The sequence below is a fragment of the Heteronotia binoei genome, chromosome 8, assembly GCF_032191835.1.
Source record: "Heteronotia binoei isolate CCM8104 ecotype False Entrance Well chromosome 8, APGP_CSIRO_Hbin_v1, whole genome shotgun sequence".
In the NCBI taxonomy this organism is placed as follows: Eukaryota; Metazoa; Chordata; class Lepidosauria; order Squamata; family Gekkonidae; genus Heteronotia; species Heteronotia binoei.
Genome location: NC_083230.1, coordinates 128,579,272 through 128,593,370, shown reverse-complemented (window position 1 = coordinate 128,593,370; position 14,099 = coordinate 128,579,272). Strand labels below are relative to the sequence as shown.

At 51.6% G+C, this 14,099-nt stretch overlaps 1 protein-coding gene and 1 long non-coding RNA gene across 2 annotated transcripts in view; both read left to right on the top strand.

Moving 5' to 3' along the window:
* The first annotated feature begins 252 nt into the window (after positions 1–252).
* On the top strand, positions 253–6,513 carry LOC132575966 (uncharacterized). Its single transcript, XR_009555716.1, has 3 exons — positions 253–358; positions 3,844–3,929; positions 6,421–6,513. It is a non-coding gene; the product is annotated as an uncharacterized LOC132575966 (long non-coding RNA).
* A 3,860-nt stretch (positions 6,514–10,373) lies between these two features.
* The window catches only part of LOC132575786 (kielin/chordin-like protein), a 70,306-nt gene continuing 66,580 nt past the window's right edge, over positions 10,374–14,099 (top strand). Inside the window, exons 1-2 of the mRNA XM_060244476.1 lie at positions 10,374–10,553; positions 10,803–10,976. Of these exons, the coding sequence (XP_060100459.1) occupies positions 10,374–10,553; positions 10,803–10,976 (354 nt within the window). The remainder of the gene's footprint in view (positions 10,554–10,802; positions 10,977–14,099) is intronic.

Sequence of the window (14,099 nt, the reverse complement as noted above, 5' to 3'; positions counted from 1 at the left end):
AGGATTGGCTGCTTGGACTATATATGATCTGTGTGTGCATCACACAGGTCTCTCCCTGTGAGATGGTGGTTAGGCGAAGCACTTTGTCCGTGGAGGTGATATTGTATAGACTGCACAAGAGAGCACTTGTTGTGTATATATGTTAATACACCTTTTGGCACTAGTTGCACGCGTCTGCCTGATTTTCTTTCCTGAAGCCCTGTGTCGGGCAAGTCATCTCCCTCACTCTGCTACTCCCGCTCCGACAGTCTCTGCTCCTGCCAGGGTGGATTCGTCACCTGTGCCAAAAAGCCCTGCTACCAGGCAGGCTGCAGCCACCCAGTCAACGCGCCCGGGCAATGTTGCCCCGTATGCCACGGTGAGGTCAGAGGGCCGGGACAAACTTTGGAGCAGGGGGGAGAGGAGAAGGAACTCTGTGAATCGGCAGAAATGTCGCAAATATAGAACGTCACATGACAAGAACCCCAATAGCGACAACGAACCAAAGCTTTCGTTTCCACTTCTACAGACCGGTGGGCTTTCTGCACATGCTCAGGAGCACCACCTTCTTTTTAAGCCTGGATGTAATGCAGAATTTGAGATGATACACTTCTGAACCCTCCATCGGTCTAAAGATGGGAGAGCCACAAGGACAGATGGCTTTAAATAGATAGATTCTATTAGATAGAATAGATAGATTCGTACATATGATCACCATCTTCAAGTCCTTGAAGGGCTGTCATATAGAGGATGGTGTAGAATTCTTTTCCGTGGTCCCAAAAGGTAGGACCAGAACCAGAGGGTTGAAATTAGATCAGAAGAGTTTCTAGCTCAACATTATAAAGAAGTTTCTGACCAAAGATTTCAGGTTTTCATGGCTGGTAACATCATTAGGGTTTGTAGAATCTTTCGGGATCAAGTGCCGTGTTCTACTGGAGAAAGTTTTCCTTTCAGACGTTTCGTTCTCAGCTGCGGAGAACATCCTTAGTGGCGTTGCAGCCGGAGCAGGCGCTCTGACCTTCTTGGCTGCTGTGCATTGAGTGGGGCCAGGGCTGCTGGAGAGCTGCTATTTCTAGCTGAACATGCACTTCAAGAAGGAGACCACGTCATCCACTTTGAAAGAACTGAAGTCCTTTCTACGGTCTCACATTATCATACCCGCCTGAACAGAGAAGCTATTGAGATTTACAAACACCAGCACAATTTTAACAGAAAGGAAGAAGGCATTTTCATCCACCAATCTTGGTACCCAGCTCTGCAAAACACCCTACAGATTGTAAATTGCAGAAAGTCTCAGAACAACCAGCAAATTCCACAGAACAATCAGCACAGTCAACAACTATCTTCCTTATCTTCAAACCCCTTCCAACCCTCCCAGCAATTAACATGGAACAATGGTCACATTCAACAGCCAGTTTCCTTATCACTACCCTTTCAGGAAGCCCCACCAAACAATGGGCACATCCACAAACCAATTGCCCTTTCATCACACCCCCTCCAGCCTACAAATAGCAGCTCTCCAGCAGCCCTGGCCCCACTCAACGCACAGCAGCCAAGAAGGTCTGAGCGCCTGCTCCGGCTGCAATGCCACTGAGGATGTTCTCCGCAGCTGAGAACGAAACGTCTGGAAGGAAAACTTTCTCCAGTAGAACACGGCACTTGATCCCGAAAGATTCTACAAACCCTAAAGTTTCTGACCGTTAGAGCGGTTCCTCAGTGGAGCAGGCTTCCTCCTCGGGAGGTGGTGGGCTCTCCTTTCTTGGAGGTTTTTCAACAGAGGCTAGATGGCCATCTGACAGCGATGAAGATCCTGTGAATTCAGGGGGAGGGGTTTGTGAGTTTCCTGCATTGTGCAGGGGGTTGGACTCGATGACCCTGGAGGTCCCTTTCAGCTCTATGATCTGTCAGTGGCTACTCGCCATGGTGACTCAAGCAAACATCCCCGTTCAGAGGCAGTCAGTCTCTAAATCCCAGTGCCAGGAGGAAACAGCAGGGGAAAGTGTTGGACTCTGCCCTGTTGTTGGCCCTCCAGAGGAACTGGGTGGCCACTATGTGAGACAGGAGGCTGGACTGGATGGACCCTCAGTGGTCTGATCCAGCAGGGCTCTTCTGATGTTCTTATGAAGGCCTCGGCCTCTCTGCTCTGTTGTTGGCCCTCCAGAGGAACTGGCTGGCCACTGTGTGAGACAGGAGGCTGGACTGGATGGACCCTCAGTGGTCTGATCCAGCAGGGCTCTTCTGATGTTCTTATGAAGGCCTCGGCCTCTCTGCTCTGTTGTTGGCCCTCCAGAGGAACTGGCTGGCCACTGTGTGAGACAGGAGGCTGGACTGGATGGACCCTCCCTGGTCTGATCCAGCAGGGCTCTTCTGATGTTCTTATGAAGGCCTCGGCCTCTCTGCTCTGTTGTTGGCCCTCCAGAGGAACTGGCTGGCCACTGTGTGAGACAGGAGGCTGGACTAGATGGACCCTCCCTGGTCTGATCCAGCAGGGCTCTTCTGATGTTTTTATGAAGGCCTCGGCCTCTCTGCTCTGTTGTTGGCCCTCCAGAGGAACTGGCTGGCCACTGTGTGAGACAGGAGGCTGGACTAGATGAACCCTCCCTGGTCTGATCCAGCAGGGCTCTTCTGATGTTTTTATGAAGGCCTCGGCCTCTCTGCCCTGTTGTTGGCCCTCCAGAGGAAGTGGTTGGTCCCTGTGTGAGACAGGAGGCTGGACTAGATGGACCCTTCCTGGTCTGATCCAGCAGGGCTCTTCTGATGTTTTTATGAAGGCCTCGGCCTCTCTGCTTTGTTGTTGGCCCTCCAGAGGAAGTGGTTGGTCCCTGTGTGAGACAGGAGGCTGGACTAGATGGACCCTCCCTGGTCTGACCCAGCAGGGCTTTTCTGATGTTCTTCTCAAGGGAAGGCCTCAGCCTCTCTGCCCTGTTGTTGGCCCTCCAGAGGAACTGGTTGGCCATTGTGTGAGACAGGAGGCTGGACTAGATGGACCCTTCCTGGTCTGATCCAGCAGGGTTCTTCTGATGTTTTTATGAAGGCCTCGGCCTCTCTGCCCTGTTGTTGGCCCTCCAGAGGAAGTGGTTGGTCCCTGTGTGAGACAGGAGGCTGGACTAGATGGACCCTCCCTGGTCTGACCCAGCAGGGCTCTTCTGATGTTCTTATGAAGGCCTCAGCCTCTCTGCCCTGTTGTTGGCCCTCCAGAGGAACTGATTGGCCACTGTGAGACAGGAGGCTGGTCTGATCCAGAAGGGCTGCTCTTATGTTCTTAATAAAAAAGAGAAAACACACAGAACTCCATCAGAAATGTCTTTAAGGGTTCCTTTCCACTTTTTTTGTAGAAGTGATCTTCAGCTGTCTGCCCCATGCAGGTGATCGGGAGGGAGGGGGGGAGAGCCAGGCCTGCCCGCTTTTTCATCCCTGCTGATGGACAGGGATGGAATTCTAGCAGGAGCTCCTTTGCATATTAGGCCACCCCCACCACCCCGATGTAGCCAGTCCTCCCAGAGCTTACAAAATAAGAGCCTTGTCAGCTCATGGAGGATTGGCTACATCAGGGGGTGTGGCCTAATATGCAAAGGAGCTCCTGCTAGAATTACACCCCTGGGCCACACCTCCCTGATATAGCCAATCCTCTGAGAGTTTACAGGGCTCTTCTTACAGGGCCTTCTGTAAGCTCCAGGAGGATTGGCTACCTCAGGGGGTGTAGCCTAATATGCAAAGGAGCTCCTGCTAGAATTCCACCCCCACTGGTGGATGTTTCTTCTGGCTTACGAGAGGCCTTGCGGATCAGACAGCAAAATGTCTTTAAGGCGGCCCAGGTCCAATGCTCGAAGTAACGGCTTGTTTCCCTCTCCTGCCATAACCCAGGGTGCTTCTATGAGGGCGTCACTGTTAGCAACGGACAGATTTTTGCCGACCCGGGAGACTCCCTCTGCTCCCAGTGTACGTGCCGGGTGAGTGCCAGAGCGCCAAAGGTGGGTTGGGGTGGATGAGGCAGAAGGAGGGTTGCCAAGACTAATTCAAGAAATATCTGGGAACTTTGGGGGTGGAGCCAGGAGATGTTAGGGTGGAGCCCGGAGACGTTGGGGTGGAGCCAGGAGGTGTTGGGGTGGAGCCAGGAGGTATTGGGGTGGAGCCAGGAGCTCCTGTTGGGGTGGAGCCAGGAGATGTTGGGGTGGAGCCAGGAGGTATTGGGGGAGATGTTGGGGTGGAACCAGGAGACGTTGGGGTGGAGCCAGGAGGTGTTGGAGTAGAGCCAGGAGACATTGGGGTGGAGCCAGGAGGCGTTGGGGTGGAGCCAGGAGACATTGGGGTGGAGCCAGGAGGTGTTGTGGTGGAACCAGGAGACACTGGGGTGGAGCCAGGAGGTGTTGGGGTGGAGCCAGGAGACATTGGGGTGGAGCCAGGAGGTGTTGGGGTGGAACCAGGAGACATTGGGGTGGAGCCAGGAGGTGTTGGGGTGGAGCCAGGAGACATTGGGGTGGAGCCAGGAGGTGTTGGGGTAGAGCCAGGAGACGTTGGGGGCAGAGCCTGGAGCAGGGTTCTGACAAGTACCAATTGAACTCCAAAGGGAGTTCCAGTCATCACATTTAAAGGGCCCGCACGTCTTTTAAATGCCTTTCCTCCTTTGGAAATAATGAAGGATAGGGGCACCTTCTTTGGGGGCTCATAGAATTGGGCCCCCTGCTCCAATCCTTTTGAAGCTTGGAGGGTGTTTTGAGGAGAGGCACTGGATGCTATGCTGCAAATTCGGTGCCTCTGCCTCAAAAAAACAGGGACTCCCAGAATTGCAGATTCCCACAGTTCAGTTCTCCATTATACCCTATGGGAATCGGTCTCCATAGGGAATAATGGAGTGCCCAACAAACATTTCCACCCCAAACCGCCCCCCCCCCCCACTCTCTGATACTTCATTTGATTTATATCCCGCCCTCCCCGCTGAGGCATGCTCATGGCGGCTCACAGCATAAAACCACAACCAAGAATTAAAATCCATACAATATTATGAAGTTTCACAAACAGTCAAAAATGATTTGGTGCTAGCCTCTTTGATGTGGTGTGATTTCAATGGCGGCAGTATTGCTTCAATATCATCCAGTAACACGCCTGCCAAGTCACTTCACTCCCTCCAGCCACTTAGGGGTTCCAACTTCACATTGGGGAATCCCTGGATATTTGGGAGGGTGGAGCCTGGAGGGGAGGGGCTTTTAACTGATGCAGAGCCTGTACTGTAGGGAAATTGGGATCTCCTGCCCCCACCTAGGGGTTGGCAACCCTAAAGGGTTGGAGAAGACAGGCCACCTGGCCTTGGGGATCTGGACGCTGGTCAGGTTCCTGCCTCTGAATCAGAAAGTGCTGAATCGCTTGCAAAAGTATGATAGCTGTAGCCAAGGGTGCTCCGAGGAGATCTTTCTCTGCTCGAGACCCGGGATTGCAAGTGGAATCTCCTGGGATTACAACTGATCGCCAGACAAGAGAGATCGATCAGTTCCCCCAGAGGAAACAGCAGCTTTGGAGGGTGGACTCTAGGGCAGGGGTGCTGAACATGCGGCCTGGGGGCCGAATCAGCCCCCCGGAGGGGGGCCCTCAAGCAACCAGCTGTCATCTGCTTCCTTCTCTCTCTCTCTCTCTCTCTCTCTTGCTTCCTGCTGCATCTCAGTTTGCTTTGCCAGGCTTGCTCAATCGCACAGGAGCTACAGAGCAAAACTTCTATTTTCTCCATCGGCTGAGGCTCCTCCCACGGGGAGGAAGGGCTTGCTTTGCCAGACTCTCTCAATCGCACTGTGGAGATACTGAGCTAAGCCTCTTTTCCTTCTATTGGCTGAGGTTCCATCCCTCCTGGCCCCCTGGGGAAGGAAGGAAAGAGCCAGAGCTTCCTTTGCCCGGTTCCTTTAAGAGCCAGTTTGGTGTAGTGGTTAAGTGTGTGGACTCTTATCTGGGAGAACCAGGTTTGATTCCCCACTCCTCCACTTGCACCTGCTGTAATGGCCTTGGGTCAGCCATAGCTCTGGCAGAAGTTGTCCTTGAAAGGGCAGCTGCTGTGAGAGCCCTCCCCAGCCCCACCCACCTCACAGGGTGTTTGTTGTGGGGGAGGAAGGTAAAGGAGATTGTGAGCCGCTCTGAGACTCTTCGGAGTGGAGGGCGGGATATAAATCCAATATCTTCTTCTTCTTCTTCCCCTCCCCAAAGCCCACTGTCTCCAGGCTCCACCCCGCCCCCCAAATCTCCAGGTATTTCCCAACCCAGACCTGGCAACGGTAGTCTGGAGCCAGATTTTGTTTAAATCACAAGTTCACCAATGTCTCTGAGTGGGACAGATGACCTGAAGGGACTTGGATGCATTTCAGAATTTGAGGTCGAGGATGAACAGCGATACGAACTTGCTTCCTGCGACCAGCGCAACGCAGGGTGCAGCAAAACGGACTGTCTTTTTGTTTCCTGCAGGGTGGTTCTGTCCAGTGCCTGAGGAAGCTCTGTGCACCAGCCCCCTGTGCCTATCCAGTGCCTGGTCCGTGCGCCTGCCCCCTGTGCCAAGGTGAGTGGGCCTGAGGAACGGAGAGATGGGAGATATCTGGGGTTGGTTGTTGTAGATTTCCCAGACTGCATGGCCGTGGTCTTGGCATTGTGAGACCTGACGTTTCTCCAGCAACTGTGACTGGCATCCTCAGAGGTATAACCCAGAAAACTGGAGTTCTCTCTGGGTCAAAGTGAGAAGAAGATGGCAGGCAGGTAATCCATATCTACTCAGGCAGGTGGGGTAGGGCTGAGTCGTTATCTTGCGGGAGCTTCCAGGGCTGTGGCATGCTAATGGAGGAGCTTCCCTGAGGAGGTTCTTTTGTATCTGGATTGGCTATAGAAATTCTAATCTTATCTGTAGTGCTGTTGTAATCTGAAGGGCATTTCGTGCTTTTCAGGACTGGAAGCCATGCCCTGTTCATTTTGAAACTTCCTTCCTTCCTGTTGAAATTGTGTTTATGGGTTTCAAGGGCTTTCCTGTGTAACTGGATGTGTTGTCCAGCATTACAGTGTCTTGGAATAAGATACCACATCCTGTTTGAGTTTGGCTATGTTCAGCCACTGCCAAATTTTCAGGTTGGCCAAGTCTGCCATGTCCTTCACGGTCTTTTATTCTTGTCTAGATGCTATGTTGTAGGTCTGTGGACTCTGCAGGTAAAGGTATCTGCAGGCAGGATGCTGTAACTCACGCTGGCAGTGGCTCTACTGGGTCTCAGGCCGAGGTCTTTCCCATCCCCTCCTACCTGGTCCCTTTTAACTGGAGATGCCAGGGATTGAACCTGGGACCTTCTGCATGCCAAGCAGAGGCTCTGCCCCTGAGCCACGGACTCACTTCACGGCTCTACTGGGTCTCAGGCAGAGGTCTTTTCCAACACCTCCTACCTGGTCCCTTTTAACTGGAGATGCTGGGGATTGAACCTGGGACCTTTGGCGTGTCAAGCAAAGGTTTTCCCACTAAGCCACAGCCTCTCCCCTTAGGGAACTTCACTAAAGGTTATATTAGGTCTATGGGTAGGGTTTGTTTTTTTTAATAACCCACATTTTGGATGTGAGAGGGTGTCACTGAACAAGTGGTCTCAAGCTGAGGTTTTTCATGCCTACTTGCCTGGACCCTTTTTAGTTGGAGATTCCGGGGATTTAACCTGGGACCTTCTGCTTACCAAGCAGAGGCTCTACCACTGAGCCACAGCCCCACTTCATGGCTCTCCAGGGTCTCAGGCTGAGGTCTTTCCCATCACCTCCTGCCTGGTGCCTTTTAACTGGAGATGCCGGGGATTGAACCTGGGACCTTCTGTTTACCAAGCAGAGGCTCTGCCACTGAGCCACAGCCCCACTTCATGGCTCTCCAGGGTCTCAGGCTGAGGTCTTTCCCATCACCTCCTGCCTGGTCCTTTTAACTGGAGATGCTGGGGATTGAACCTGGGACCTTCTGCTTACCAAGCAGAGGCTCTGCCACTGAGCCACAGCCCCACTTCATGGCTCTCCAGGGTCTCAGGCTGAGGTCTTTCCCATCACCTCCTGCCTGGTCCTTTTAACTGGAGATGCTGGGGATTGAACCTGGGACCTTCTGAATGCCAAGCAGAGGCTCTGCCACTGAGCCACAACCCCACTTCATGGCTCTGCAGGGTTTCAGGCTGAGGTCTTTCCCATCCCCTCCTGCCTGGTCCTTCTAACTGGAGATGCCGGGGATTGAACCTGGGACCTTCTGCTTACCAAGCAGAGGCTCTGCCACTGAGCCACAGCCCCACTTCATAGCTCTGCAGGGTCTCAGGCGGAGGTCTTTCCTATGCAGCCCCCCCTTTTCTCCTGGGGAACTGACCTCCGTCGCCCAGAGGTTGGCAACCCTATCTGTAAGGACGCAGCCTGGGATCTGAGCGGGGTGGGCCGCAGGGCTCTGAACCCGCTTCTGTTTCTCCAGGCTGTAACTTCCAAGGGCACCAGTACAAAGACAGAGAGACATTTGCGGCCCCAAGGAAACCCTGTGAGGAATGTCGCTGCCTGGTAAGTGCTGGGGGTGGGTGGGGCGGGGCAGATTGACTCTGGACAAAGCAGGGGGGGGTCCTGTCACTATACCGGGCAGGGCAAGGGGCTTCAGGCACATTTCAGACTGGCCAGGCCTCCTCGGGTATCACTCAGCCTATTTGCATGTATGGGGACTGACCAGGGACTGTGATGCTGTAAGAGTCAGTGTGGTGTACTGGTTAAGAGTTAGAATCGGGGGCGTCAAACTCATTTGCCACGAAGGCCGGATTGGACATAAAGGAGACCTTGTCGGGCCGGGCCGTGAGTGCCGTAAAATGTAATGCCGGTGGCGGAGATATTGACTTGATTTAGGACAGTGTGAAAGTAGGAATCTTGGATCAGGTTTTGAAGCTGGCCGAAGCTCTAAGCAAAACGAGGGAAAATGAAGTAATCCCTCGTCGCTGCGCTGTGGGGCTGTGTTAAGAATACGTCGTTGGAATACAATGCTACGACTTCTGGACTCCTCAGGAACAATTTTGAGCCGTGGATCCGTGAAGATTTGGAGGACTGTTCTTTGTTTAATGGACATTAAGTCGTAATACTGTGTGCAGTTCTGGTCGCCGCACCTCAAAAAGGATATTATAGCACTGGGAAAAGTGCAGAAAAGGGCAACTAGAATGATTACAGGTTTGGAACACTTTCCCTATGAAGAAAGGTTAAAACGCTTGGGGCTCTTTAGCTTGGAGAAACGTCGACTGTGGGGTGACATGATAGAGGTTTACAAGATTATGCCTGGGATGGAGAAGGTAGAGAAAGAAGTCATTTTCTCCCTTTCTCACAATACGAGAACTCGTGGGCATTCAATGAAATTGCTGAAGTCGGGTTAGAACGGATAAAAGGAGGTACTTCTTCACCCAAAGGGTGATTAACATGTGGAATTCACTGCCACAGGAGGTGGTGGCAGCTACAAGCATAGCCAGCTTCAAGAGGGGGTTAGATAAAAATATGGAGCAGAGGTCCATCAGTGGCTATTAGCCACAGCCGCACGGGTTCCATGACATCCAGCCTCCAAATTGATACAAGGAAGCACAACTCAGACAAAAATTATATTCTTCTGAAACACTCTCATACAAAACACTCAATAATACAAAAGCGGGGACCAAGATTCGAAGTGCTTCCATTACATAAGAGAAGCCATGTTGGCCATATAAATTTTTGGCCACTGTGTGACACAGAGTGTTGGACTGGATGGGCCATTGGCCTGATTCAAAATGGCTTCTCTTATGTTCTTCTGTGACACAGAGTGTTGGACTGGATGGGCCACTGGCATGATCTAACATGGCTTCTCTTATGTTCTTATGTGACACAGAGTATTGGACTGGACAGGCCACTGGCCTGACACAACATGGCTTCTCTTATGTTCTTATGTGACACAGAGTGTTGGACTGGACAGGCCACTGGCCTGATCCAACATGGCTTCTCTTATGTGACACAGAGTGTTGGACTGGATGGGCCACTGGCCTGATCCAACATGGCTTCTCTTATGTTCTTATGTGACACAGAGTGTTGGACTGGATGGGCCATTTGACTGATCCAACATGGCTTCTCTTATGTTCTTATGTGACACAGAGTGTTGGACTGGACAGGCCACTGGCCTGATCCAACATGGCTTCTCTTATGTTCTTATGTGACACAGAGTGTTGGACTGGAGGGGCCATTGGCCTGATCCAACATGGCTTCTCTTATGTTCTTATGTAATGGAAGCACTCGGAATCTTGGTCCCCGCTTTTGTATTATTGAGTGTTTTGTATGAGAGTGTTTCAGAAGAATATAATTTTTGTCTGAGTTGTGCTTCCTTGTATCAGTTTGGAGGCTGGATGTCACGGAACCCGTGCGGTTTTCTTCTGTCACTCTCTACCATGATTCTCTTGTTGGTTTCTCAAGTCTGGAGGACCCCAGCCCGCCGGCAGGGAGCTGGCCTCCGAGGGGATTCCCCGCCCCCAAAGAGCCTCATCACTGCACACTACCCCTACCACAGTGACATCACCCGGGAGTCATTGCACTTGGGACGTCACGCCGGGGACACTCTAGGACTTGCGGTAAAGCTCTGTGGTACCATGGAGCTTTATCGCGAATCCTAGAGCGTCCTTGGTGTGATGCTCTAGGAATTGCTGTAAAAATCGATGGCACTAGAGAACAGCCCCCCAGCGTAGTGGCGGAGGGACTTGGCCACCCTGAGGGAGACCCCGACCTCCATTCTGGGGCTCTGAGCTTCATGAGGGACCTGAGACTTCGACCTTCCCTGACCACTCTGTTTGCCTCCTCCTCTTCTTGGTGCTGCTCCCCAGAGAGGAGAGGTGTCCTGTGGGGCCCGCCTGTGCCCTGTGCCGCCCTGCTCCCACCCCGCGCAAGACCCCTGTGGATGCCCCATATGCGACGGCTGCAGCTTCCATGGCCGAGACTGCGGAGACGGCGAGCACTTCCTTGACCCCCAGGACGCCTGCCGCCAGTGCACCTGCTTGGTAAGGAAGGGTGCTGTGGAGGGTCTCTTGGGGGGTGGGCAAGCCAACCCTTGCAGTGGAGAAAGAGCTTTCTGTCCTCTGTCCAGTAACGTCCCTGCATAGTCACCTCCTCCCCTCCAGCCACTAAGGGGTTCCAACTCCACATTGGGGAATCCTTGGATATTTGGGGGGGTGGAGCCGGGAGGGGGAGGGGTTTAGGGAGGGGAGGACCCTCAGCAAGGAAGTGATGTCAGAGCGCCCTACCCTCCCAGGCAGCCATTTTCTCTCTTCTCTGATCAGGGAAAAGACGGTCTACATTTATGGTTCACTGGAATCCCCCTATAGACTTTTTTTGCACAAAACAGAGGGACATGAAATGATGGCGTGTGGTTTGGAAGAGGGTGATTAGAGAGAGATTAGAGCGGGCGATTAGAGTCAAGGAAGTTGTACCAGTTGTAGACCGATTTGAGCGGGCAGCCGTGTCGGTCTGAAGCAGTAGAACAAAGCAGGAGCCAAGGGGCACCTTTAAGACCAAACAAGTTTTATTCAGAACGTCAGCTTTCGTGTGCTCTCCAAGCACGCTTCATCAGACGAGGAATCGGGTACAGTGAGCAGAGCTGCACATAGCTGGTAGGCAGTGGTTTAGAATGCAAAATGGTACAAACCTAAGATCCAATGACAGAAGAGTAAAATTAACAAACTGAGCAAACCTTTGATCGGCAGCATGAGGATGAGAAACCAATAAAACAGCAATGTCAAAATGTGAGAATGTCCGTTAATCTATTGTTAGAGCCTGGGCCAACTGAAATTGAAAGATATTCCCTTGCTTTTCTCGTATTTCCCATGTTTCTTTGGTGTAGCCAGTTTGGTGTAGTGGTTAAGTGTGCGGACTCTTATCTGGGAGAATCGGGTTTGATTCCCCACTCCTCCACCTGCACCTGCTGGAATGGCCTTGGGTCAGCCAGAGCTCTCTTATCTGGGAGGACCGGGTTTGATTCCCCACTCCTCCACTTGCACCTGCTGGAATGGCCTTGGGTCAGCCAGAGCTCTGGCAGAGGTTGTCCTTGAAAGGGCAGCTGCTGTGAGAGCCCTCTCAGCCCCACCCACCTCACAGGGTGTCTGTTGTGGGGGAGGGAGATAAAGGAGATTGTGAGCCGCTCTGAGACTGAGATTCGGAATGGAGGGCGGGATATAAATCCAATATCTTTTTTTTTCTGTTCTATTTTTTTTTCTTTTCTGTTTTTAATTTTATGTATGTTGCTTAAAAATTTATTTTATTTTATTTAAAAAAAGAGAGTAACAACAAGCCAAAACAGCCATTTTCTCTCGGGGAACCGACCGCTGTCCTCTGGAGATCAGCTCTAATTGTGGGAGATCTCCAGCCCTCACCGGGAAGGTGGCAACTTTTCAGTTTCTCTCCTGGCAGCAGAACGCAACCTGGACTTTTAGCGCTTCCTTCAACTCCGTCCTCAAAGCCCACCGTTCCCCCCTAGCCATAACCCCGCCTCCTGTTTTCCTTCCTGCAGTTGAAGTTAGAGGCACCAAATTTGTAGCATAGCATCCAGTGCCTCTCCCCAAAATACCCTCCAAGTTTCAAAAAGATTGGACCAGGGGGTCCAATTCTGTGAACTCTCTTTGGAGTTCAATTATGCTCGTCACAACCTTCATAGAATCGTATTGTTGGAAGGGATCTCCAGGGTCATCTAGTCCAACCCCCTGCACAATGCAGGAAACTCACAAACCCCTCCCCCTAAATTCACAGGATCTTCATTGCTGTCAGATGGCCATCTAGCCTCTGTTTCAAAACCTCCAAGGAAGGAGAGCCCACCACCTCCCCAGAAGGAAGCCTGTTACACTGAGGAATTGCTCTAATGGTCAGGAAGTTCTTGCTAATGTTGAGCTGGAAACTCTTGATTTAATTTCAACCCACTGGTTCTGGTCCTACCTTCCAGGGCCACAGAAAATAATTCCACACCATCCTCTATAACACAGCCCTTCAAGGACTTGAAGATGGTGATCCTATCACCTCTCAGCCGCCTCCTCTCCAGGCTAAACATCCCCAGCTCCTTCAGCCTTTCCTCATAGGACTTGGTCTCCAGACCCCTCACCATCTTCGTCACCCTCCTCTGGACCCGTTCCAGCTTGTCTATATTCTTCTTAAAATGTGGTGCCCAAAACTGAACACAAGAATCCAGGTGAGGTCTTACCAGAGCAGAGTAAAGCGATACCATCACGTCACGTGATCTGGACACCAGACTTCTGTTGATACAGCCCAAAATTGCATTTGCCTTTTTAGCCACCGCATCACACTCTTGACGCATGTTCAGCGTATGGTCCACTAAGATCCTTTTCGTACAGACTACTGCTAAGACAAGTCTCCCCCATCCTATAACCGTGCATTGGATTTTTCCTACCTAAGTGCAGAACTTTACATTTATCCCTGTTAAAATTCATTTTATTGGTTTTAGCCCCGTTTTCCAGCCTGTCAAGGTCATCCTGTATCCCAGGGGTGACCAACGGTAGCTCTCCAGATGTTTTTTGCCTACAATTCCCATCAGCCCCAGCCAGCATGGCCAATGTAGGCAAAAACATCTGGAGAGCTACCGTTGGCCACCCCTGCTGTATCCTGTTTCGGTCTTCTTCTGTGTTTGCAACCCCTCCCAATTCAGTATCATCTGCAAATTGAATACGCATTCCCTCTGTTCCTTCATCCAAATCGAGATGTTGAACAAAACAGGTCCCAGGACCTTATTCCTGGTTCTACCCCCAAAGTCCGCAGATATTTCTTGAATTGGACTTGGCAACCCTATCCACTTCTTATGTGATTTTGGGCTCCGGGTGGCTTGCTGGCTTTTTGACTGGGGGGGAGAGGCAGCGAAGGAGAGCCCCAGGTGAGCGAGGCCTGCTTGGGGTGGCTGGATTTCTAGCTAGCCAGAGCAGGCTTCGCTCACCCGGGGCTCTCCTTTCTTGCATCAGGTTGCTGCCCTTATCCACTGAAATCCGCTGTGGCTTGATCCTTTACACTGTTATAAATCCTTGTAGCATCCATAAAATGTTTTCCTTTTATTCCTGAGAGTTAAATGGCCTTAACCTTGATCATTTTATTGCTTTGCAACTTTAAAGTTATCTTACCTTTGTTTCTTC